Raw genomic sequence first — 25,781 nt, forward strand, 5'->3', positions numbered from 1 at the left:
AAAAATATTTTAAACTACAATTTAAAAAAGCAACTATTTTATGCGAATCTATGCAAAATTAATGACAAGAGCCAGATTTATAGGCACTAAAAGTTGATATTTTAAGTTCACATAGCTGCTCTTGTGAACCAGGTTTTAAGACCACTAGAGATGGGTAAAAAATAACACAACAGTTATTTTGGAACTGTTCCGGTCTCGGAACTGTTGCAAAAATGAACAGTAGGTCGGAACCTCCTGTTCCGAAATAACAGTGTTCCGACTCCGAGCTGCTCACTTGCCCAGCTGTTGCGGGCTCGCAGTACCGCGTTGCACAAGGTATGTTCCGACTCCCTCGGAACTGTTGCAAAAATGAACAGTAGGTCGGAACCTCCTGTTCCGAAATAACAGTGTTCCGACTCCGAGCTGCTCACTTGCCCAGCTGTTACGGGCTCGCAGTACCGCGTTGCACAAGGCATGTTCCGACTCCGAGATAACAGTCGGAACGTCGGAGCTTGTTCCGATGAACCAACGACAGCTGCAGTTACACTGTTCTCGTTGTTCTTTATGTTGTACTTGGCACTTCGTTGGATGAAGTTGGTACTTGAAACTCTCACGTGGTTGGAGGGGGGCGCATGGAAATTGAAATCCTTGCGGTGGCGCGAACTTTAATATCAAAATTTGTAAGACTGGCCAATCATCTGTAATGTTATAGTAAGTATTTAATAATCTGTAATATTCATTCCCGCTTTATGGTTTATTTCACCATTAGTTGACTAATTCTGTTTTATAAACATTCTACAAAGTCATAAAGTACGCATACTATTATTAATTCATTGATCAGCTGATTCTATACAAAGGTTAAAGTCGTAAATGGTAATGAGTGGTTTAGTTACAATGTCTGTATGTCGTTTGTTGAGGTTAAGTCTGACAAACATAAGTTTTTGTGCTATCTTCTCTGTTATCAAAGAACGACAAAAATGTTGTAGCATTATTTGTTGGAAACTACCCATATAAGTACTGATTTGGAGAGCGAGGTTTAATGCGAAGTTTAAATTACACTTTGGTAAAGATGCGATTCCAACATTTTACTAACCCACTGCGGGGTTTCCAGGTTTCAGTACTGCCAATATATATCTTTTTTATTTATGAAATTGTAATATTTATTATTATTATTATTATTATTATAACTGTGCATTAAGAAAAGTAAAAATAAAAATTAATGATTTGTTTTTTTTTTATTATGTAATAGAGAGAACAGAAATTACATACCATATGTTTTAAATGTTTTTAGTTGGCTACCATGTCTTTATAACTTTATGTACGAAAACAAAGTGTTGTATTCTGTCCTTGTAGTCAACAGCTGTGTAATTACTAACATTAAGATTTTGAGTCCTGTCCGCATGCACAGCAATTTTCCAAAATCGATTCGAATGTGCATTGCAGTGCCATCTATAGATAAGAATGTGTACTATGTCATGCCTATGAGTGCTCCAGTGTGAGCTGCATGGTGTTATTTGTCTATGGTGAAGAGGGAGGGTACTGTACCGTTCGTTTGAACGACTCAACGACTCCGACTCATCACCACTGGTGACTGTTATTTCGGAACTATTTGGAACATAGTATTTTTTCGGAACCGGAACCGTCGGAACTGTTCCGGGAAAAGAACAACTTCGCCCATCACTAAAGACCACATCCATTCAACTATACGCAGTGATATTAACTTACAATGCCTATAAATCGAGTCTCTCTCAATGACGTTCATTTACTTAAACTTGTGTACAGTACGATTATTTAGTCCTGACAGTTGCTGGCTATGTGCGCCTGGGTCAGGCGAGTCCATTTAGTTACGCCAAGAGGTGTCTGGGTTAGTCGCTTGCCTTCGGAGCAATTGGATGTCATGCGAGCGGTAGAGCAGTATGTTTCTAGTACAGTTAAACTGTACTGCATTCCTTTACCAACAGCTCGCACTTATCTCTACTTCGTAGCTCTCCCCACTACTTATATTACTTCCACCTTTTCGCGTCGCCGAGCTGTCAGAACAAAATAATCGGTCTGTACTATGTACTTTAAAAATAAAGTCTATTTGAAGGTACAGTCACATATTGCTATTTTTGCAGTGCTGCAGTACAAAATATAACTTGGAAAACAGAGACTGCAGAACCAGCTGTTCACAGCTTTAAAGTAGTGATGTACCAACAGAGTTCTTAGGGTTGCAGCCACAACATTTTTATATTGACTTTGCTAAATCTTTTTAAATTATGGTTTATTTAACGACACTCAACTACTGAGGTTCTATCAGCATTGCCAGTGTGCCGAAATTTTGTCCCACAGGAGTTCTTTTACATGCCAGTAAATCTACTGACATGAGCCTGTCGCATCTAAGCACAGAAGGCCAGCACTATACCAAATGCGCTGCTAAATCTTTTGCAGCAATTCTGAGTAATGTTTCCAATCAAATATGACAATAATACAGTAAATGATGTACCTGTCATGTAACCTTATCATTCGTCACTACATCATAAGTGATTACGAAGGAGGAAGATAAGGTTTCAGTCTGAGTTGAACTTACATATCAGTAGATTCGTGAAATATTAATCATCCTGGAAAAAAAAAAAAAAAAAAAAAAAAAAAAAAAAAAAAAAAAAAAAAAAAAAAAAAAAATCTTTCTATTACCCCATCCTTTTCCCCTCTTGCATAGCTCACATGCCAGGTCTTGTCTCCTGATCTATACTTTATATATTATTCTGTTTGATGTGAGGGACATATTATTTATGGCTGTTACTAAATGTACACCATAGTCAGAGTACATGTAATAGATAATTTAATTTTTAATATTCTATAACAGCTTTAAACAAGAGAGCTGCCAACATTGTTTACGAGAACAGTGCTATTGGTTATTACAAAATGCAATGAAGTATTAACAAACATATGCAAAACTGCAGCTAAATTGCAGCTGCAAAAGTGGTGTCTTGTGTGTGGACAGGCTTGCAACCTTCTATTGAAACTTGCAGCACTAGGGTTGCACAGCACGAAAAGTAGTGCACTGTATGCAGCTCTAGGCTTGTGCATGAACACTTATACAGCTGCAGTAGAAAAATCGCACAGCAAAAGTAGTGATGTGTGATCATACCTTTATCTTTTGGGATTATAACAATAGCCTTTAGTGTACAATCCAGATACTAAAGGTGTATTTGGGTGCATACTAAAGTATTCAACTTGTATATACCTTTTCAACTAGAATTCAAGGAAAACTATAGTAGTATCATTCACAACATGAAGGGACTGAATTGTTGCACAAAATGTTTAAGACATATGAGAGGGACATGTTATCTTCGCAATACTAAATTTTTCTTATCGACTTTGCTAAATGCACCGTCATCTGTTGGTATGAGTAAACTTCATAGTGTAGAAATTAGTCACTATAGATTTAAAACAGATTTTAATTATTTACTGTAGTCTGCACAAACCTGTTGTGGCACATTTGCAGTAGTTACCGATGCAAAATTCTGATTTGTGAATGTCTGGGAGGGGATGGGTGCAACAGTAACAGTCCCACTAGGGGGAGGGGTTGGAACTACCCTTTGCTGGGGTTGCTGGGACTGCTGACTCGTCCCTGTCAGCATAGCAGACAAATCTGGAGAATCCAATTCAGATTCCTGAAAAATAAACACAATTATGGACACACTAATCATTCATACACTAAAGGTACTCCTACATTTAGAGACAATTTCGTCTGTTAAATGTAGTTTGAACTCTTTTCTGTATATGGGGTGTGAGCACCATAAAGTTCAGTGGATATGCAGGAAGGTAGAGATTCCATGCACTCTTAACCTCAACATGAGGAAATGAAAAGTATTTACCAAACACAGGCCATTTTATCCCCACTGAGCAGGTTGGGTGGAAGCAGCATACAAACTATGTTAAGTTTCAAGTTGTGTCAAATACAGATATACACAATTAAGAATAGTCAGTCAACTCTGGATATAGTGAACATTCGCTATAGTGGTCCCGACCCACAAACATTAAAAAGTACATTAATTATTTCCATTTATAGTGAACCTTGTATCCTGACAAATTCTTATTTGAAGTCAGACCTTCTTGTATAAAATTGAAAGTATGTGTTTAGAACAACATTCTAAGTTTCTTACTCCTTTAGTCAAAGAACAAAGGATTAGTGATTCCTAGACAGTGAGCTGTTACTGTAAATTCAGGCAACATGTGACGATCTTGCCTCACTCCACCATCGAAAGATTGACATTCTGTTCTCAGGCACTCTACTCTACTGCTATTTCTAATCCTCCACCATCAAAGGGTTATCTTTTGTTCTCAGAAACATTTTAATTATGACAGATAGCATTGAAACAATGGAAAATGAAATTCCCTTCTTTTATTAAAAGGGGACGGACATTATGTCCAGAGGTAAGATTTCGATGGCTTTCAAACTCCATCAACTCTCTCCCAGTTTCCATTAAGTGACCTGGCAAATTCCAAGGCTGAGTACGCAGTTGCACCATAACAGCATTTGTCATTTCTACCAGATTGTCTGTTTCTAGTGTTTTCTTTGGAAGATAAGGCGAATATTGTAAGTGACACTGAAGTGGTCTTTCGCAAGTGGACTTGGGCCAACAGCATAGTTTAAGTAAGTCAGCTGAGAGTTACAGTATACAGTGTAATCCATGCCACAAAAATGAAATATTTTATTTTCTTGTTTACAGTTTCATTTATTTCTGTCTTTTAAGGTTAGGGAACAGACACTTGGGGTACAGTGAACGAAATATGCAAGTCTACAGAGGTTCACTATATCCGAAGTTGACTGTAATAAGCTGCGACTGTGGCTCAAGTGCTTGTACACTGGTCTTCCATCTACACAGCCTGGGTTCGATTTCCAATCGGATCGTGATGGAATTTGTGCTGGACAAATCTGGCAATGCAGAGGATTTTCTCAGGATACTCCCATTTCCCTCTCTCATTCTGCCAACTCTCCATCTTCTCCTCATTTCACCTATTATCTGCAATATTAGACTGGGATGAAGTCTTGAAGGGTTTCCAATCCTGATATAGAAAGGGCTTGGAGCTCCAGGTCCTGAGACTTATTAGGCTACTCATCTGAGAATGGGCCCTGGTTAGGTCAAGGCAGGATGGCTCATCTGTCAGATTCGGATTCACGAATGCCAGCCAGGCCATATGTCAGACTTTTGATATCAACGCACATATAGGACACACCATAGGCCAAAGCTCCGAAGTGCAAAGATAGCCAAGCCAAAAGTAAGTAATATAAATAATATTAATCAATTTAATAATTGAAGATTCCCTCTAAATTAATATTGTACTAAAAATGTGAATTTTTAAATTGAGTGATACATGTCAGTGAAGTCAACAATTTGAAAACTATGACTTGAAAATTCACACTAACATTTCATTTCGTTGCAAAATTTAGTTACTTGTTACTACAATGAAGTGCAAGTTCGTTTGTGAGGTTCATTTTAAGAGATTCTATTGCAGTGTTCTGCAACCTTTTCATATTCACGGCACACCAAAATGTTAAGCCCCTCAAAAACATATAATGTGACTCTCTTAATATAATTACTTACTGCAATCAAATTTATTATTATTATTATTATTATTATTATTATAAAACAGAAATAGACTCTTGCATTTATTAACAATGTATGAACTTCACTGTAGAAAATACATATATCTATTACTAATATTGAAGTACATAACTCTACTCATATCTTCAATGAGATACTTGGGCCTGCTTAGCTGCACACAGGTGGTTGATCCATGGCGGAATCATTGACAGTGCAAGCCTATTTCTTCATCGATGGATTTGAGTCTCTCCCTCTTTCATGTTTTAATTTTAGTTAACATCAAGAATCCCACTTCACACATATATGTAATTGAAATTGGCAATAACATATTAACTGCCATCTCAGAGATAACCGGGTATTCACTCCTTATTGACAACCAAAATGTTTCCAAGGGCACTTCGAGAAGTTTTAATGTCAGTGTTCTGTTCACTTTTAAATCTGCCTGTTCCTCTTGTACGAGTATATTATTTGGAAGATGGTTTGAATCCACAATGAATGGATCACGAACCCAGTCGAAATCTTGGACACTCTCTCCAAAATAATTCTTTAACTTCTGCTGCAAGATTACTAAATGTTCTTTAATTAAGTCCATCAACACTTTATTACCGTCAGCAAGGGGCCATACAGTTGGAAACATCTCAAACCACCGATTTTAAATAATCTGTATCCACAAATTCAGTTTATTCACAAATCCTTGAATCTCATCCATACTAACCAGAATATTTTCGTTCCTACCTTGCATTTCTCTGTTAAGCTCATTCAAATGTACGAAAATATCGAAAAGATATGCTAACTTAGATACCCATTCATCATCTGCAAATAAATCTGCGTACTCATGCCCTCAATAGTAAAAAATTCAAGTACGGTATCTCCTCTTTAAGTTCAAACATTCGTGCTAACACTTTACCTTGTGATAACCATCGTACTTCTGTATGTAGCTGGAGTGCAATGTGTTCTGATCCATTTTCTGACACAAAACGGAAAAAAGCCTTGTATTTAGTGGCTGCGATTTGATGAAGTTCACGACTTCTACTAGTTCATCCATTACAATTTTCAGAGGAGATGGCAAAGACTTAGCAACAATGGCTTTGGGGTGAATGAGACAATGGTTGCTCTGTATGTTAGGATTTATTTCACGTACTTTAGCTACGAATCGTTTCACTCAGCCTATCATAGAAGCGGCTCCATCTGTACAAACACTAACACAATCCTCCCATGTTAATTCATTACAGACCACATATTCATTAGTTGTACGAAATATTTCTTCACCGGTTGCTCACTCGGACAGTTCTTTGCAAAAAAAAATTAATTACTTGCAATTACATCCCCATCAATGTTCCGAATGTGGGAAAGAAGGTGTGCGTGACAGCCAATATCAGTGGACTTGTCAATTTGAAGTGACAGCTTCTTACTGCTCTTTATTTTCTCCTTCATGATGTCTTCAATGTCACTAATTCGGCGGGTATGTAGGTTCACGCGCAAGTAGGTTTTACAATGGCCTATATGCAAAAATATATTTATGAAAACATTTTAATTTTAATTTAACTTAAATTAATTTTACTAATTTCTCACAATAGGTAAAAGTCGCACACCAGTTGTGGAACACTGTTCTATTGTACTGATACAAGATAATGAATGCATATGGGAGTGTTTAATAACTTATACAGAATAATGAATGCACAGCTGAACAAGAGCAATTGCAGTAACTGTTCAACCCTCTTGTAAGTAACTTCATGCATTAATAAATGACGTAGCTAACAATATCTGTTTACATATTTAAGGAAGGAACTATGTTAAAAGTTATTTTATCAAGACATTACAAAATATATTCATCTCAAAGTATGTCATTGTCATTCCTATATCGTAAAACTTATTTCATACATTTCACACTTATGCATTTTTTCCACACTTTTTCTGGAGGAGGAAAGGAACTGGCCACCCTACCTCATTATTTCCTGGCCTAATTGTCTCATAAGTGGTGCCTTGTTGGTATCACTTGCAAGGTTCTTCAGACAGTTGACAACAATTCTTTTTTTTTCTGAGGTCTTGGCAAAATTCCTTTTCATATTATTTATTTTGGTTATACATTTTTCGTTTATTCATTTCTTACACTTATATGATATGCTTTTCAAACTCTGGTAGATACAAAACGTCATTTATACATTCAAAATTAATTTTGCTCGAAATTAGGTTTGCCTTGAAAACGTAAGAACGTACTACACTGACAGGCACAAAAAATGCAATACTTCAATTTTTTTTAAAATTAAGATTAATGTTATATTTCTAAATATTATCTCACTTCTATGGTGCAGTATTACGTTCTGGTCAAATTTAAAATTCTGTTTATGGAAAGAAAGTTTATTTTTATAACAGTTTAACTGAATTTTTCAAGGACATAAGTAACACAAAATATTTACATGTTTTGTTTCGAGAACTCATTCATTACCCACTCAAATACTTGCTTTTTATTTACTGCACTTCACCAACACTGTCTTCTCACCTTTAGAAGCATGTATTGACACCACTCACATCAATTACGTCATTCAACCCCTCAGGGATACTCCTGATCAAATTTGCAATATCCTCCAGAGGCTCTTGGAGAGTCTCCCACAGGACTTGTAGGATGTCTGGGTAATGTTGGCAGACCCTTCTTCCCAGATTATCCCACAACTGCTCAATAGAATTCAAATCTGGACTTCGTCATTCCATGACGTGAATCCCCGTTATTATTCCGGAACAGTTACAGACACTGGGCCACATGTGGGCATGCAATGTCGTGCATCAGCAGAAAACCAGCAACAATATTATTGAGCAAATGGCACATGCTCCTGAAGGATTTCCTGCACATACCGATGTGCTATGAGGCTGCCATTCTTAATGAAGACCAGTTTTTCCTTGCTGTCAAACTTATTCCAGCCCACACCATCACAGTATATTATTTGGGAGATGGTTTGAATCCACGAACCCAGTCGAAATCTTGGACACTCTCTCCAAAATAATTCTTTAACTTCTGCTGCAAGATTACTAAATGTCATTTAATTAAGTCCATCAACACTTTATTACCATCAGCAAGGGGCCATACAGTTGGAAACATCTCAAACCACCGATTTTAAATAATCTGTATCAACAAATTCAGTTTATTCACAAATCCGTGAATCTCATCCATACTAGCTACAAAGTGACACTGGACGAAAATGTGCAGGGGGAATGTAAACGAGGTCTGGTGAAAGATATTCACCTGCACATGCTAATCTTTATTAATTTCAGAATTTTGTTGAATAATGTATTACTTTGCATTGACTCTGGTAAAACTCCACCAGTTTGAAGTCTATGTTGTCTCTTTTTGGCTGAATATTCTCTTGCCTCTTTCTTCATTAAGGTACGGTTTGTTTATGGCGATCATCGTCGGACGCACATCGCCGGCAATTATAAACGCTGGCGATGATCGCCGAGAAGTGGTTTCTTTATTGACGCACATCACTGTTGATTCTCATTTGTTTATTCCTGCATCTACTACATATGGTCAAGTAAATTAATGTAGGCCACGGACATAACCTAAAAATTATAATGAATAAATCCAAGATAATGAAGTTGCTATTTATTCTAGAAGAGGGATATGACGATATCAAAATCTCGCATGCGTATTATAAAAGGAACAAGCTACGGACTAATGAAATATTCAGGAATAGGTTTACAGAATTATGTTTTAACACACTGATAATGATACATCTTTATAAAAACGCTACAAAATTTAAGGAATATTTCAGACTCTCACCTGACCAGTTTGATTATGTTTTGAGTTTAATTAAAAATGACAATGTTAAATTACCTACAAATTTTGTCAAGACCCCCGTAACTCCAGTTGAAAGATTGGCAGTAACTCAGGTTATGAACTGATTATTATTATTATTATTATTATTATTATGATACTGTATTACATTACATGGTGTATTCCAAACAATAATTAAAAAAAAAAATGGCTAAACTAGCGCTGAGGTAGTTCCCTTCGTAATCCGCTTATACACTTTACATGTACGAACATGTGATAGGTTAGGTTTGGTTTGTTTGGGCTTTTATTATGCCTTGTATATACGATCAACTACATCTAAAAAAAAAAAAAAAAAAAAAAAAGCAGCTATATTTCAGAATACTGTGTAAGTACTTAGGTAGGCCTAGTAGTCACAGAAAACTTACAGAAGAGAGAATTTCCCCCTTACCCAACACTGAACGAAATTCTCTGGGGCTCGGGCGTGATAAAAATGTAATATGTAATGTAAGGGTTTATTGTTTAATTTGTTTATTAATTCACAAGCTCATATCAAAAAGAGCATTATGTTGTGACACATATTCAATAATAATTTCGTCTTCAGACCGCGAAAAATTACAACACGTCTTGATTTGTATTGCAGCCAAAACATACAGACGTGGTTAACGTGTACAGATTAGATATTCGATATTACAACATGACCTTGTCTAAATATCGATTATTGAACACGAATGCGGCGATGTGCGTCCTGAATTTGCTTCAGAAGCAACCTCCAGCGATCTGCATCGCGTCCAACGAACTGTGTTGGCGATCTTCGCTATAAAGAAACCGTGCCCATTCATTTCAACTGCTAGCAACTCCGGCGACAATCGCTGGCGATGTGCGCCCAGCGATGATCACCGTAAACAAACCGTACCTTTAAATTTCTGCTGTCCTTGGGCAGTTGTATGATTATTCAACAATCTACAAATTTCAATCTAGGCTCTTACATTGTCACTGAAAATTATGGCATCCATTTCCCACATCTCCCTCTACAATAAACTTATATTATTTTATAATCAAGCTTCATTGTAATTTCAAAATTATTATTTTGAGTTTGACTACGTTATGGAACACTCATTACATTAGAAGTTTAAGAAGTTTAACACCAAAATTATTTATAAACAGAACATAAAAATTACAATACTACTGAACAAGATTCCAATTCAGCAAAAAATCGAAGAGCTATACTGGATATAGGCTACTTAGTATTATACAAAGTTTTTATCTCTGAGGAGAGCCCAAGGGCTTGCATCACTGTATTGTGCCAACCTCCTTTATTATGGGATGATTATTTTTTTTTTATTAGAGTTCTCAGGAACACATTCATGTGGGTGATTCGCTGTTTGGTAGCATCTATCGATTAAGCTACCCTACCTTGGTACTATATCCCTTCTGCATCCTATATTGTCCTGAAGATCACATTACTGTAGATATTGTGATTCACTATTTGGTGTCATCTATCAATTCAGCTACACATCACCCAGATCTCTTGAGAGTCCACTTTGAAAGCTCCTCTGTCTCGCTGGGACATAAGCAGCTCCCTCAGACAGGTGCTATTTGTATATAAATTCTGGTACATCTGTTGCATCTCCAATCGACTTTATTGAAAGATTATAAATAAGTTGAATTTAATAAAGGAAAATGAGTCCAAGGTTCAATGCTGAAAGTTACCTAGCAATTCTGCTTCAATTGGTTCAGGAAAATCTCGGGAGAAAAAAAAAACATGTAACTTATCCCAATCAGAATTTGAATCTGGGCCTGTTCATTTCATGGTCACACATGCTAACCATTACTCCACAATAGTGAACCATTAAACAAAGTTAATCTATTAATTCTACTAAGCATTTGAATATTTATTCCGCATTTGTACAACTGGCCTCAGAATTACAAAAGCTATCTCCAGCAAAATTGATGACATTGTGTGCAACTAACAGTATTAAAAAATACAGAAAGGGGGAGGGGAATTGCTCGGGATCGAACCCTGAACCGTTTTTATGGAAAGCAGACAGGTAAATACGATTCTTTCTTAACATTTTCTTCTAATTATTCCTCTATGCAAGGAGACATTGTACTATTTCACCAGTAATTGTCTCGCAATTTGTAACGAGATGGTGAATGGAAACAAAGATGAAGTTTTATGAATATCTGCTTGGAGGTGTTCGGAAAAATACGAAAATAATTGTAACATCATGAAGTAATGAACTTCAAATTGGTCTACATGACATGCAGGATTCCAAATATCTTTTTTTTTTTTTTCCATTAAATTTTAAACAGGAACACTTCAATGGGTACGTTTAAAAGAAGGCGCTTTCCTATTTAACAAATTAGGCTTGATCAGCATTCACTTTTAAGAAATCAATGAAAAAGAAACTGTATTAAGTGAAAATGTATAATGAAGTTCCCAAGGCTGCACATTTTTATTTTAGTAAAACATTTTTCAGTGTTTGCAATAAAACAGTTCCATCACACAAAAAGTGTATATGCATATAAAAAGAACAATTCACAAGCGCAAGAAAATAAGGAAAATGTGCAGCATTAACAACACTTGACATGTAATGGTATTAATAATAAATAAAAGAGAAAAGAAGAAGATATAAGCCCCAAACCAAGAAACACAGCACTGAAAAACTGCAGCCATTAAAAATAAAAGCATAATGTTAACATACCACTATCAACAAGAAAAGCTTGCTTCCTTCTCAAGTATTGCAGTTCAGTTAATAGATTTCAGCACATTGCGAAGTGCTTTGTGAATTTTAAGTAATACATTATTTTCTCAACGCATATTGTTACATTCTGTTGCTACAGGGTTTTATAATCACACTGACTACTTACTAGGAAATATGTTTTGTTCATTTAGATTTGAGCAGAAGGAAGTGGAGAAAAGCGTTAGAACTGCATCACCCTGAAAGTTTAAAATTAAAAGTATATCAAACTAAAATTGCATGCATATTAATAAATACATAATATAATAGCAAATATTTCTAGGACAAGGAATCAAAATCCTGTAATCTTTCACCTTCAGGACAGTAATTCTCGCATTTGCATATGTATTTCCACCCCTTCTTAGTACACAATAAGAAATTCAGTAACAGTACATTGAAGACTGACAAAATTTCTCTTTGTGTAGACATAAGTGCCAATAACACAATTAATAAAACGTGAAAAGTGCACAATTTTAATTTTGATACAATCTTGATAATACATACGAATGTATTTTTTCTACCACATCTTAAAGCTGAGGTTAGACAGCATGGAGTTCTACCAACGAGTTACTGTCTTATATACAGCAACAGGTATAATCATGAGGGAGAATGCTTATGATTTGAAAAATCAATCTAGTGCATGAGAACAGACAAAATAAATGTTTATATTATTTAAAATACAAGCTGAACATAAACAAAATGCATAGAATATTTAATGTACGTATTCAATAGCAGGTAGAGCAGAGTAAGAGAACTAACAACAACTTTCAGAGAAAAACAAAGTGCAGAAATTGAGCTGTATGAACTTTGCAATATCCACACAAGTATATTGCAATATTTCAGAAAATGTAACAAGCACATTTCACGTTCAATGATCAAGCAGAAACAGAATGCAGCAAGAAAATTATTTTCTCAGTCTATACTACTGAAACAAGAATTTTTTTAATCAAGCATTTAAAATAACATGACTATAATAACACATATCATATACAAAAATGTACATGCATAGTGCAGCTTTATGTGGGATACCATGTATGCAAACAATGACGAACATTGCAGATGAGAGCAATATCAGAACTTCTTCAATAAAGCACGTTAAATAACATGACTATAATATTAACACATCATATCTTATAAAAAATGTACATGCGTAGTGCAGTTTTATGTGGAATATTATGTATGCAAACTATGCCGGACATTTCAGATGACAGCAACATCAGAATGTCCCTATATGATACAATGTGACTGAAAAGTTTTAAGAATGGAGATATCACTGCTAAAGACTGGTCCACAATAAATGGAGAACAAGAACCAGGAAGAGAACGGGAAGCAGAGGATGTGAACATGAAGATCTTTGATTCACAATAAACTGAGAATGGAAGCAGCCGTGCATATTGATATGTATGTCAATATTATGCATTCTGATGTTGTTTGTGTACAATTGACCAATGACATTCTCTCATGAGTACAAGCCAGTCAACAAAAGCACAAGATAACCAACTTCAAAATTTATGGCAGAGAATATTTAAGAATTCAATTTACGTGGTAATCTGGTCACATATACACGTAGCATATATTGAAAGTGATTCTACTGAATTTCTGAGTTAGTTAATCAATGGATGAAGAAGAAATTATATCACAGCTTCCTTGCTACAAAATATAAAACAACCAACTAGATTTTTGATGACAACAGAATGAATCTAGTAGGCTGTGATAGGAAACGATAATGGCAAAGTTAAAAGTTCTCATTTCTAGGCTCTGGCAAGCTTCTTGTTAATTTTGAATTCTCATATTTATATACATATTTTAACAACTTTTTCCGTTTCTATTCCCAGTTTATTGTGGGCCAACCTTTACTGGTTATGGGTGGTGAGGAAAAAGAAGCTTCTACCCTGTTGAGTTAGAGTGTGTGTTTACACAAAATTTTGCTCTAAAACCAGTAAATCAGCTATCTATGAACTTTTAAAAACAGCTTTCTGGGGTACTAGTATAAGTCAGCCAAACATTTTCATCTGGTACAATAGGTTTAAAGATGGTCGAGTATAGTTAAAAGATAACTCTCAGTCCAGTCAGCCATTCACTTATAAACTGATGATAGCATTGCCAAAGTTCGCGACTTAGTGCATTCTGGCCATCGACTTACGATCGCAGCTTGGCCAGTGAACTGAATTTGAGCTTCTATATGGCTCAATCAATTTTAAGTGAAAAATGAAACATGTGTTTTCAAAATTCATTCCGAAATTGTTGCTTGAGTAGAAATTGCGCCTTGAAGTATACGAAAATTAATTAATCACGCCGAAAATGACCAAGAATGACAAGTCATTGTTTTTATTATTATTATTATTATTTTTTTTTTTTGCTGTTCTGGTATTGTGCACTACGAACATGTCTCTAGGGGACATGTTCTGGTGATGTTGAGCATTTGCGAGCTCGTTAAATAAAACAATTTTTTTTTAACATGATTGAAAAGAAGAAAGAATTGCAAATAGAATTCTACAGAAGTACTCCAGAACATTCTTGGGCATCATTCATTTAATATAGTTATTGGTGATGTCTCATCTTGTGTGTCAAAATGCTAGTTTCCAAAAAATTCTTCTGGATCAGACTTCAGGAGAAAGTGATATTAATGGCCAAGAACTCTACAATGAACTAATACATTTAGAGGCAGTAGTGAATAACGACAACATAGAAACCCACATTCAATCTTCGAATTTTATTTTCAAACACAACAACGTGGATTATTTTCCCAACATTTGGATATGTTTTAGGATTTTATTGTTAAAACCAATAAAAAAAAAAAATATTTGTACTGTACAATGAGCCAGGACCATTTGTGAGCTTTAGCTAGCATCTCTATTGAGAATGAAGTTGTCAAAAACTTGGTTCTCTCTAAAATGATTAATATTTTTGCAGAAAGCAAAACCAGACACGGAAAATTTGTGTGAGGATATAGGATAGTTCAGTTTTTTTTGTAGTGTGGTGAAAGTATCTTCTTAAAAAAACTCTTGACATTTTAGTGTGAATTAAAAGTTAATATGAAGCTTTGAAAGTAACATCATGTAAGTGTTTAAAAACATTTGATACAGTGTCATGAACTGAATTACAATAACATTAACTTTCATTAGAGATGTCACTGGATGGAGTGGTAAGTCACTTAACACAGGGCTAATTATAGTGGGTTATTTGGGGTTCAGTGTTTAAGAGACCCAAAACCTTGAAACACTGAATGAAGGTGCAGGGCACCAGTATCACAAGTGGTCCTGTAAGAAATTCATTTGGGCTGGGCCTGACGACAGGAACTCATATAAGGTAACAGGTATTCTCGGGTCTCTCTGAGAGTAATTCTGACCTCAGAAAAATTTTGGCTTAATCTTTTGGGTCGATTTATCTAAATTCAGAATCAATAATCTTATAAACTCCGCCATGGTAGCTGATATTTAGTTTGGTTGTAAGTGCATATCGGAAATCATACTTGTTAAAAATGAATAATTCTAGTTTATATACTCTGAACTTGTTGATATTAATAATTGAATGAACTTTAGATTAGCTAAATTTATATGTATGAAGGGATGATAAAAGTATCTTGTTTTTAAACTATTGTTAAAGTAGAAAGTAAATTATATTGTTGAATTAATTCTAATGTTGGGTTATTTTGAAATATATAAATGTTTCTTGTTTGTTACACTGGACGTTTAATTAATTGCTGACCCAACCTGGTGAAAAACTGTAATTACCTTTTCCAGCATGTAACATAATCCACGGCATGTTTCAAACTCTAAAGTTTCTACGTAAAAGTATCATGAGGAAATGCACATTTCACACTTACTACGAGAAAAATGTTTATATACGAATGCATGAAATTTACTCACTTAAATTCAACCTCAAGAGAAAAATTCTCTTACAAAAAGGAGTGAAAAAGATCTGTATATATGAAGAATGAATTTACTAAAACATAATTTCTCAATATTCTAATTTTGTTTTGTCAACAGCTACTGTCTCTCTACTCTACATACCAGACGTAACATAACAGTACAATATCTGCAGTGCTCAGGAAAAGTGACACAAGTGACTTTCCACAAACCTTTTTCGATAATTTACTGACAACTTACGGAACATCTGATCGCTTGGAAAAAAAAATATCTTAAGTGTTTCTCCCATTACAATAATTCATACAGAAAAAAATCAAATCGACATAAACCAGTGAAAGTTGTCAATAAATTATATAAAAAAAAAAAGGTTTGTGGAAACTGACTTATGTCACTTTTCCCAAGCACTGCAGAAATATCTACATGAAAAATTAACAAGACATCCATAAGCACAAAGAAATAAAACAAGCTATGCAGAAACAAGGTGATAGTATCTTGTGAGCTAAACTGCAAACAAGAGAGTGGTGGAAATGTTAACTAGTAAATTTCAGGAATGAAGACAGACGCACTATAATAATGTAGGTACTCTAATTCTCTTAGTGAAGAAAAGGGAAAAAGAGATCTAGCATGAGAGGTGAAGATCAATTGCAATGATAAGGTTAAGTAGTTTTCAGTAATGATACATCCAGACACATCACAACTAAGCACCTTCAACTCTTCTGATCTAACAATATACAGAATTTCTAATGTGGAACACCTCTAAGTTGAAACATGTTACTTTCCATATATGATGAATGAGGATTAATGATTAGCATAATATACAAGAAGTATGAAGAAATGTCTATCTACATTTAAATAAAAAAATTCGTTGAATTTAATGTTCACCATAAGTAGATGTCTTGGCAATAATCATCCTCAAAACAGAGTTATCCCCATTATTTTAGTAGTAATCCTACCTACTCCTAGTACAAGTTCTACCTTCAACGGTACATTCAACTGTTTCCACGTAATTTCATTCATCTAGTCTCATCCACAGTTCCATCATTTGTTGGTCCATACAACACTTCAACATTCAGAGTAGGAAGTATGTCTTACCTGCAGAAAATTGAAACTACTATTAACTGAACTGATAACCTCATTCAGAGGTCGGGACTGCTGCAGAGTGGGTGCCTGAGCAGGGACAAATGTAGGTGCCGCTGTGCTGAAGTATGAGCTCTCGACGGCTGCTACAGGTGTTGGAACAGGTGTGGCTGTTGCAGTTGGTTGCGGCACCATGGCATTCGAGATGGGCAATGCTGAAGCAGGCTGACTTACAGAAGTAACAGACTGCAACTGTGTAACTGATTGCAGTTGGGGTACAGCTGTTAAGAAAAGAAAACAGTCACATGAAAAATTGTGACGGTGTCGTGTATAGTTCCTGGGGTAGCCCAGTCAGTAGAGCATTCATGCGCTAAGCGAAGAGTCCTGGGATTGATACCCAGCCCCATAACAATTTTTCCTTGAAATTATTCAAACCTGCATTACAGGGAGCTACTACCTGAAAGCCAGATTTGCATAGTCACATGATAATAGAACATCTGAATTACAATACCATTAATTTCTCTCAAAATAACTAAAACCTTTTTTTACTATAGTCATGTCGCTGTTATTTCTGGCACGACTCCTCCTCTTTGCTTATGCCTTAGAAAGTGAAGGCTCTATAAAGTCTAAGTAGGTAGCATCGTTCGCCATTTTTGTTCTTTCATTGCCGAGTTACCAGACAAGGAATCTATTTGCTGCACCGTTAAACATTATCATGTCATAGTTACTATGATAATAAATCAAACGCACTATAATTGCCTATAATTGAGCAAATAATGTCCTTGTGTGCTTTCTGCGAACACCAACAAAAGAACAAAAATGGCGGGTGATTATTTTAAATATTTATCGAGCCTTGGGAAGTGCATAACATCATCAGCAGCAAGTGAGAAAATGTACACGTTTAAATGTAGCCGGCCTGCAACATGATTGGCTGCCAGAAATAAGAGAGACGGGACTATATAACTTGTTTGATTTTCCTTTATCTGAGCCAATGCTTTATAAAATATGATATATAGAAAATAATGAGGCTATATAATACATTTTTGTCTCTCTTAATTCACAAGTCTCAATTGCGAGAAATTCCTTGTTGGCAAAACATTCACAAATAGTTTGAGTGATTGTTACGGACTGGAATTTTTTGACGACTTGAAGATAAGGAAAGTGGTACCTTGAAATGTGTAAATAGGCACTTCAAAGATGAGGGACATGTCAGAAAATTTTATCAACAAGACTTACAATTTTATTAAAACAGAAAATGCAATTTATTGAAATTACAACTCACTCAATTGTTTTTATTCAATGGTTGGTAGAGTACTAATGAACATCAACAAATACATCCTCCTCACAATGAGGAACTTTGAAATAAGTTTCAAAAAGAAAAAAAATCACGAAAAAAAAAATTCAATTTTGCAAATGTTTCTCGATAATCGATTGTTTTTATTTGATAGTGGTAGTGTCATCCTGATGTCATATTACAATAAAATGGTTAAATTTTCACTTATTTTGTGTAATTAGATTTTTCTGATTTCTTGTTGAGTGGAAGACTTTATAAGCATCAACTAACAATAGTAATTTGTGGTGTTACAGCCCGTGAAGGGCCCAGATCGACCAGCCAGTTGTTGGTCTCCCACCCACATGCCGAAGCAGAGGTGGACGATCATCCGTGGACGATCATCCAATGAGAATAGAGGTATCACATGGTTAGCACGATGATCTCCCCAGCCATTATAGCTGGCTTTATAAGCATTAACTATGCCAGATAAAATGAAGCATTGTATTATTATTATTATTATTATTATTATTATTATTGAACATTGATAAATACATCAAGTTGTAGAACTTCGAAATAAATTTTAGAAAATCTGAAACCAATTTCGTGAACGTTTTTTTGTAAATTTGGTCCGAAATTTTTTTTATGAATTTCAAATTCGCAGTTTGTCGCGAATTCAGAAGCATTTGGACAATGTGGAATATTGTTAGTTTCCTACAGATTTTAGGTTATTATTTAATTTTTCAAAATTCGTTGCATTTGCAGCCATGAATTATTCTAATCTTCAGTGATTATGCATTTTGCAGGCCATTCAGTATTGTCGTATATTTTTTCATCCTAAAAAGTTTTCTGGTGATCCAGTGCAGTACACACTCTAGACTCAGAAAAAATTTTCTATACAGAACACATGTAGGTCATGAGTGGCAGATGAAGTAGAGTTCACGCAAAATCTGTACCAGCTCTTACTTTTTCACAAGATAATTTTTTTATAAAATTATACATGGTGTATATCATAATTCTCCTTTCCTTATGAATCTATTTATTGTACTACTAGTGACAACCAAACATTCTACTTGTAACAACTCCAAAACATCTGTTTTTGAAATCCCTTCCACCTGCTAAAAGTACGAGCAAATCAACAGAAATTGAATTCGTTAGCCTGCCTTTTCATCACCACAAGACAAGTGAAGATATGGATCCTTTGCTCAGTTGTTACTGTATTGTAAACATTTCCGCACTTATCAGTAATGACTTCCTGCCTGCTGACTGCTTCTAGGGTAAAGCGAAGAGGGAATGTCGTGCTCTGGCTCTGTAACTTTTACGTGCTTCACTATGAATGTCACGAATTGATTATTTTCTTGCAACGGTAATACTTTTGTATTTACTGACATGAATAAACCACCACCACAATCACATCATATCCATCTCCCTGTCTGTCGAGTTAGCTCTGTGGAAGCATGTCTGCCTCCAGATTAGCCGGCCCTGGTTCGATTCCCAGCGGGCCAGAGATTTTCATGTAAAATTTCCAACTCGGGACTAGGAGAGGAGGCGGTGCACAACTTCCAATCACTAGATTGTGCACCAATATGCATTTTCTACTGACACAAAGTATAGTTTGTATGGAGAACAAGATGAGCTATTCCATCTCAAATAGACCGAAATATAGAGAAAATTGACCTTACAATTTCTAAATATAATGAAACTTTTTTTGTACGTACAGAACTGTGATACAATGCTTTGTGCAAAGTTTGAGGCATCAGAACTTCATAATGTTTAAATTAAAAATATTTAAATTTATCGTATTTTCATAAAATTAGCAACCTTAAACTGTTGTAGCTCCAAAACCCTTTCACCCAATGATCAAAATCATGGTTTATTTTGATGCTGAGAAATTAAAGTTTATATTGACATATAAACAGATTTTCTTACTTTTTATGGAAATGGAGAAATTTAGATTTTTCCTCATTAAGACGCCTTTGCTTAGGAAAAAATATTTTAAAAATATAGTTAGATTCCGCACTGAAAGTACAAACAAATACATATTTTTTACTGATGGTATGTTGATAAGAAAGTATTGAAAATATCAAATAAAGAAAATAAATAGTACGCGCGTGAACTAACCAGCAGACTGGGAGACAAGAGCAAGCCGAGATAAGCAAGGCCAGGAGACAAACACGTGATGTTTCGTCTAGTAGTGCATAGCTGGGCTAGCTTTATCACAAGTTTTCATAAACACAGAAGTAAAATGACGACCAACTCCCGCTTATCTTCAGCTCTCGGCCAGTGCGTGCGGAACTGCGCCATTCAAGTCCAGGCGTGTGAAAATAATCTATTTATTACCCTCGAAACTTACTGCCATACCACTAAGCAAACAATGCTGAATCCCTCTCAATAATGCAAGGTTTTTTCTCAATATTTTTTTACATTTTTACAAATAAGCAAAAAGCCTAAAAGTAAGTAAAATCAGATTATCTGTCTCTCTGTGTACAATAAAAATAAGGATTACTTCTTAACATAACCTACCAAATGTCAGCTTCAAAATGAGCTCCCGTTCAATGTTCTGCAGTAAATGGTTCCAGAATTCTGAGTGCTGAAAGAGGCTTGTTTTTATAAAATACGCTAAATATGTCGCTCAACAATATGAAAACCGTTTGGCTTTCAACAGTATATTTTTGAAAATGCACTCTCCTCAGCACCTTGTATAAATAGGGAAAAAATTAAGAGTATAAAAAAAATGCGAGGTTTTTTACTGATCGATTTCATATGGAATAGCCCAGATGTTGGGCAGTCCTGGTAGAGTTATTAGGTGTGGCTTACCTTGAGGGAATGTTGTATCAGTAGGTGCAATGGTTTGTGTCTCTCCAACATACTCTTCCTCCTCAGGAGCTTCCTGCGAGTTTTGCATCTCTCCTTCTGTGTTCACCAACTGTGATAAAGCAGTAAGTAATTCACAGTATGTCAAAAGAACATTTATACATAAATACAACAACTAATTCCTTCCACAATGTTTGAATTCTATGTATTATACAACCAAGCATTCAGTCACATTGGCAAAACACTAAACTAAATATCTTTCGTCATTCTTGAAAATCGCAGAGCACATGTAACATCAAACCTAACATTCACGAAAGAGGAAATGTGGGAAGAGATGGGAATATAGTAGGGGATATCATTTTTACTATAATAATAATAATAATAATAATAATAATAATAATAATAATAATAATAATAATAATAATAATAATAATCTTAATGTATCTAGCTGACAACATAAGGTCCACTATAGTTCAATGTAGTCTTTTCAGTTCTTGTTTTTCATGAAAAGTGAGGAGTATTTTAATCGGTGTTCATTATAGATGCCTGTTGGCAGTAGCCAGATTTGGGGTGTAGTCAATATATACTGCAGAGCTGTGTCTTCTGCAACTGGTACTGGCGATTTTAATTTACTTCTTTTGTGGTTTATGGATGGACAGTATAGAAGAATGTGTTCCAGATCTTCATCATGATTATACCACTACAGACACGTAGGAGTATCAGAAAGGTGAAATCGGTGTAGGTACACTTGTGTGGCAACACCTGAGCCACGTAACATAAGCTGCGGCATTCTCAGGGCTTAACGGCATCTTAACTCACTTTGTTGTTTAAAACTGATTTCAATATCATAGAATTCCATTATACACAAAAAAAGAAAACAATAGTGTTGTAACTTTGTTTTACTGCTTGTGCTTAGAGTTGTAAATTTTAATGGCACAGCAATAAATATAGGGTGAGGGACAAGAAGTGGCAAAGAGGGTGTCACAAACCACCCAAGGGGTATACTCACCTTCCCAAAGAATGAATTAACACTTGCCTACCACAAACAAATCCATAGAAGCACACAGTAGTGTTATAATTTGTATTATGGTCTGATATTTAAAATTTATTTAAGCGTGAGGTGTTTTTGCTGGGCAGTGTATTTTGCGACAATACTGATTTTTGCACGAATGTCAGTTTTCACATAACTTTACCTCATAAACTGTAAAAATTACTCAACATGTTGAAAAAAAATCTGTCATGCACCAGAGGAAAAACAACTGATACATAGTTTCCACATTTAACAAAAATAGGAATTGTGCAATTATCAGGGAATCAGCTTCATTATGTAGAGCAAATAAGACCAACAATAAAGCAAAATGTACAGTATAACCTCATTTTAACGTTCTCGTTTTTAAGGAATAATGTGTTAAGTCCCAGCCAAATAACCATGAGAATAATGTAATTAATTCCTGCTTTTAAAGAAACCAGTTTAAGGAAAATCCTGCTTTTAAGGAATATTTTTCAAGTGGATTTTGTGATGAAGTCCAAAATATCGAACAGATTTTCAATAACCAATAGTACTGGCATATTCTATAGTGCATCTCAATCAGTAGTAATGAGATGCCACATGACGGTGTTAATTTTTGTAGTTCTTTATGATCTTGCTTTGTACTGCTTTGTTCTCGCGAGTCATATGGATTGTGTTTCCAAGTGTTTTTGTAAGTTTATGCATCGTCATAATGGTGACTAAATAGAAGAAATTAAATTGGACAGAAAGTGAAAATAATAAGGGATGTATAGGTTAATCCTCAAATAACACTATAATATATATGGCAAAAAGCCATGGTTTGCCAAGTACTTCATTATAGGTAATAATGAACAAAAAAAGGAATTTTCAATGCTGAGTTTCAGTGTGGTTCGGGTTCAACCAAACGAAAAAACATTATTGCCTCACAATTTGAAAAATTAGAAAATATTATACTGAAATGTATTGTAAATAATAATTGTAGGCTATTTTAAAAATAATTACTGGTATAATGTTTGGTATAAAACACACGTTATTAATACTAGTTATTTTAGGCTTTCCTTTTCATTTTATGTAAACCCCCTTTAATGAAAACCCCTATTTAAGGAAAAAAAGAAGTAATCCTTCAGAGATTCGTTAAAAAGGGGTTCTATTGTAAATGTTAAATGCAGAAAATGTTTGTAGGAAACATGGATTCAGGAGAAATTGATCATGCATTAACTGCATCTTTACTCACTGCTAGTTTACAGAAAAATACAAAAAATATAGCAAAATCAAATTTTAACTTTTATTGCATTCTACAAAACATCTTGAACAAGTCTTCCATAATTCTGATCAGTAATGATAAGAAGACGGTATACCTTAACATGTGATTAGTGTCTTACAAAGCACAGCCATATTATAACACAAAAAAGAGAAGTGAAGGAACAGAATTAATAAGAACTGCAACGACAATAACATGTGAATTAAGACTAGAGTATTCTCTTTCAACCAGACTTTTGTTTCATATTGCTATTGGCCAAGCAAGCCACAAAAATGTTGATACAGTATATAGGAACAAATTAATGCAAGAAAAAAGAGAGAGACATACACACACACAGCGTATATATAGCTAAAACATGTACTTTAGTTCAAATAAGGAAATCACCATTTTAAGATTACTATACAGCTCCAACATAATAAGTGGAAATCTGAAATGCCAAATTCAATTCCATCCTACATTTACCACGATACAATTCTGATTGCTTAGTTTTAACATACGAATGGATTTATCAATGGAAGGCCATAAAGAGGCCATTAGCTACATTACCTATATATATTGACAATTACACATTACAAATTAAAATTATGCTGATAACGAGAAAATTTTAAGATTTTTATAAACAAATACATATCACTATAAAGATACAACAAAATGAGTATGTAATAAAACATTTGTACGAGAAATTGAAACAGAGACAAACCATTTTGAAGATACAACAAAATAAATATGTAATAAAGATCTGAACCAGTACTGAAAGAATTCCACTCTGATAGAGTGACTCCCTTGAATGTCTTTGTATTAAACTCTTTTTCAGGTACGGTAATATATCACTGTTCATGGCCCAGCAGAAAGAAAATAAAGGTATGAGAGAGAAAAAGAAATGACTAATAAATTCCAACCATATGCCTCATTAATGGCGCATTACTGTTGCAAGCCAAATCTTTATTTATATCTAAAGTACTTTCAACAAATTAATTTAAACAATTTTCTGACGTTGGCATGCTCGATGTTCTCACCTCTTCAGTCTGTTCTTCTCCAGCTTCTTCTACAACCTGATCAAAGTAGCCACAAGCGTGGATTGATGCAACCAAGTCCTTTAGCTTTGCGTAAGTTGTTCCTACAATTTCCTTGCTTTTTCCTTCAACAATACCAAGAAGATGCTCTGCTGAATGTTGGAGTTGTTCCTGCAAAGAAAACAATTTACAATCAGATTAAGAATTAAACTCTTGCAGGGAGAATATGTTGTTGTTTTCTAATGCCAGGCATTTGACACTAAAGTCATTTGACCTCTTACACTCCAATATTCTTCAAAGATATTGTCATGATCAGCCACTGAAGCACAGATTTTGAGGTGTTCCGAATCCATTTCTTGGTTTGAGTTGCACAATGGGCAGTTAGGGGACTGATATATTCCAATTCTATGCCGATGCTTGGCCAAACAGTCATGCCCCATTGCCAATCTAAATGCAGCTACAGACGATTTGCGTGGTAAATCGGGGATTAACTGTGGATTATGATATAGAGAGTTCCATTTTTTCCCCTTGAAATTGTGTTATCAAATTTTGTTTGCTGAAGTCTAAGTATGTAGATTTAATAAATCTTTTCACAGAGTAATATGTAGATTTAGTAACAGGTCTGTAAGTAGCAGTGCTGCCCTTCTTTGCTAAAGCATCCGCATTCTCGTTTCCCAGGATTCCACAATGGGATGGTATCCATTGGAATACAATTCTTTTATTGAGTGATATTAATTGAGAGAGCATTTCAGTTATTTCTGCTGTTTGAGATGAAGGTGTGTTTCTAGAAACTATTGATAGAATAGCTGCTTTGGAGTCTGACAATATAAGTGCATTTTTAAATTTATTGATGTAACACAGAAGATTCCTGAGACTTTCACTTATTGCAATGATTTCTCCATCAAAACTTGTTGTTCCATATCCAAGAGATCTGTAAAGTGAGAAGAGACAGCACTTCACACCTGCACCTTGTTCCCTGGAGATCAAGGATTCGTTGGTGTACAAATGAAGCCAGTTTTGTGAAAGGTATCTAATATTGATTGTCTCCAAAGACAATTGTTTCATTATTTCAGTGTTTACTTCTGATTTCAATATTTCTTCTGTTAAATTTAGATTATATTCTATATTTAATAGAGTTAAAGGGTTTGGTTTAATTTGTAAGTTTTCTTTTAAATTCGGGATGTTGATTTTCTGTTTTAATTCTTGAACCATGGATATGAAACTTTTTTGAGTTTTTAATCTTCAGAGAGCACTGTATGAATGCCAATTGTTTCCTGGTAACCTGATAAGTTTTTCATATTGGATCAGTACTTTTTCTTCTATTGTCATTTTGATGCTGTTAATATTAGTGAAGAATCTCACAGAATCTATTGGAGTTGTTTTGATTC

General features: G+C 34.9%; 1 protein-coding gene across 2 annotated transcripts in view; it reads right to left on the reverse strand.

Moving 5' to 3' along the window:
- Capr (caprin family member) overlaps positions 1–25,781 on the reverse strand; it is a 67,964-nt gene that overhangs the window by 12,899 nt on the left and 29,284 nt on the right. For both annotated transcript variants that reach the window (XM_069821583.1, XM_069821582.1), the window contains exons 4-7: positions 24,397–24,564; positions 21,114–21,222; positions 17,042–17,307; positions 3,447–3,635 (exon numbers count right to left, since the gene is read on the reverse strand). In XM_069821583.1, the coding sequence (XP_069677684.1) occupies positions 3,447–3,635; positions 17,042–17,307; positions 21,114–21,222; positions 24,397–24,564 (732 nt within the window). The remainder of the gene's footprint in view (positions 1–3,446; positions 3,636–17,041; positions 17,308–21,113; positions 21,223–24,396; positions 24,565–25,781) is intronic.

The sequence above is a fragment of the Periplaneta americana genome, chromosome 3 (genome assembly GCF_040183065.1).
Source record: "Periplaneta americana isolate PAMFEO1 chromosome 3, P.americana_PAMFEO1_priV1, whole genome shotgun sequence".
NCBI lineage: Eukaryota > Metazoa > Arthropoda > Insecta > Blattodea > Blattidae > Periplaneta > Periplaneta americana.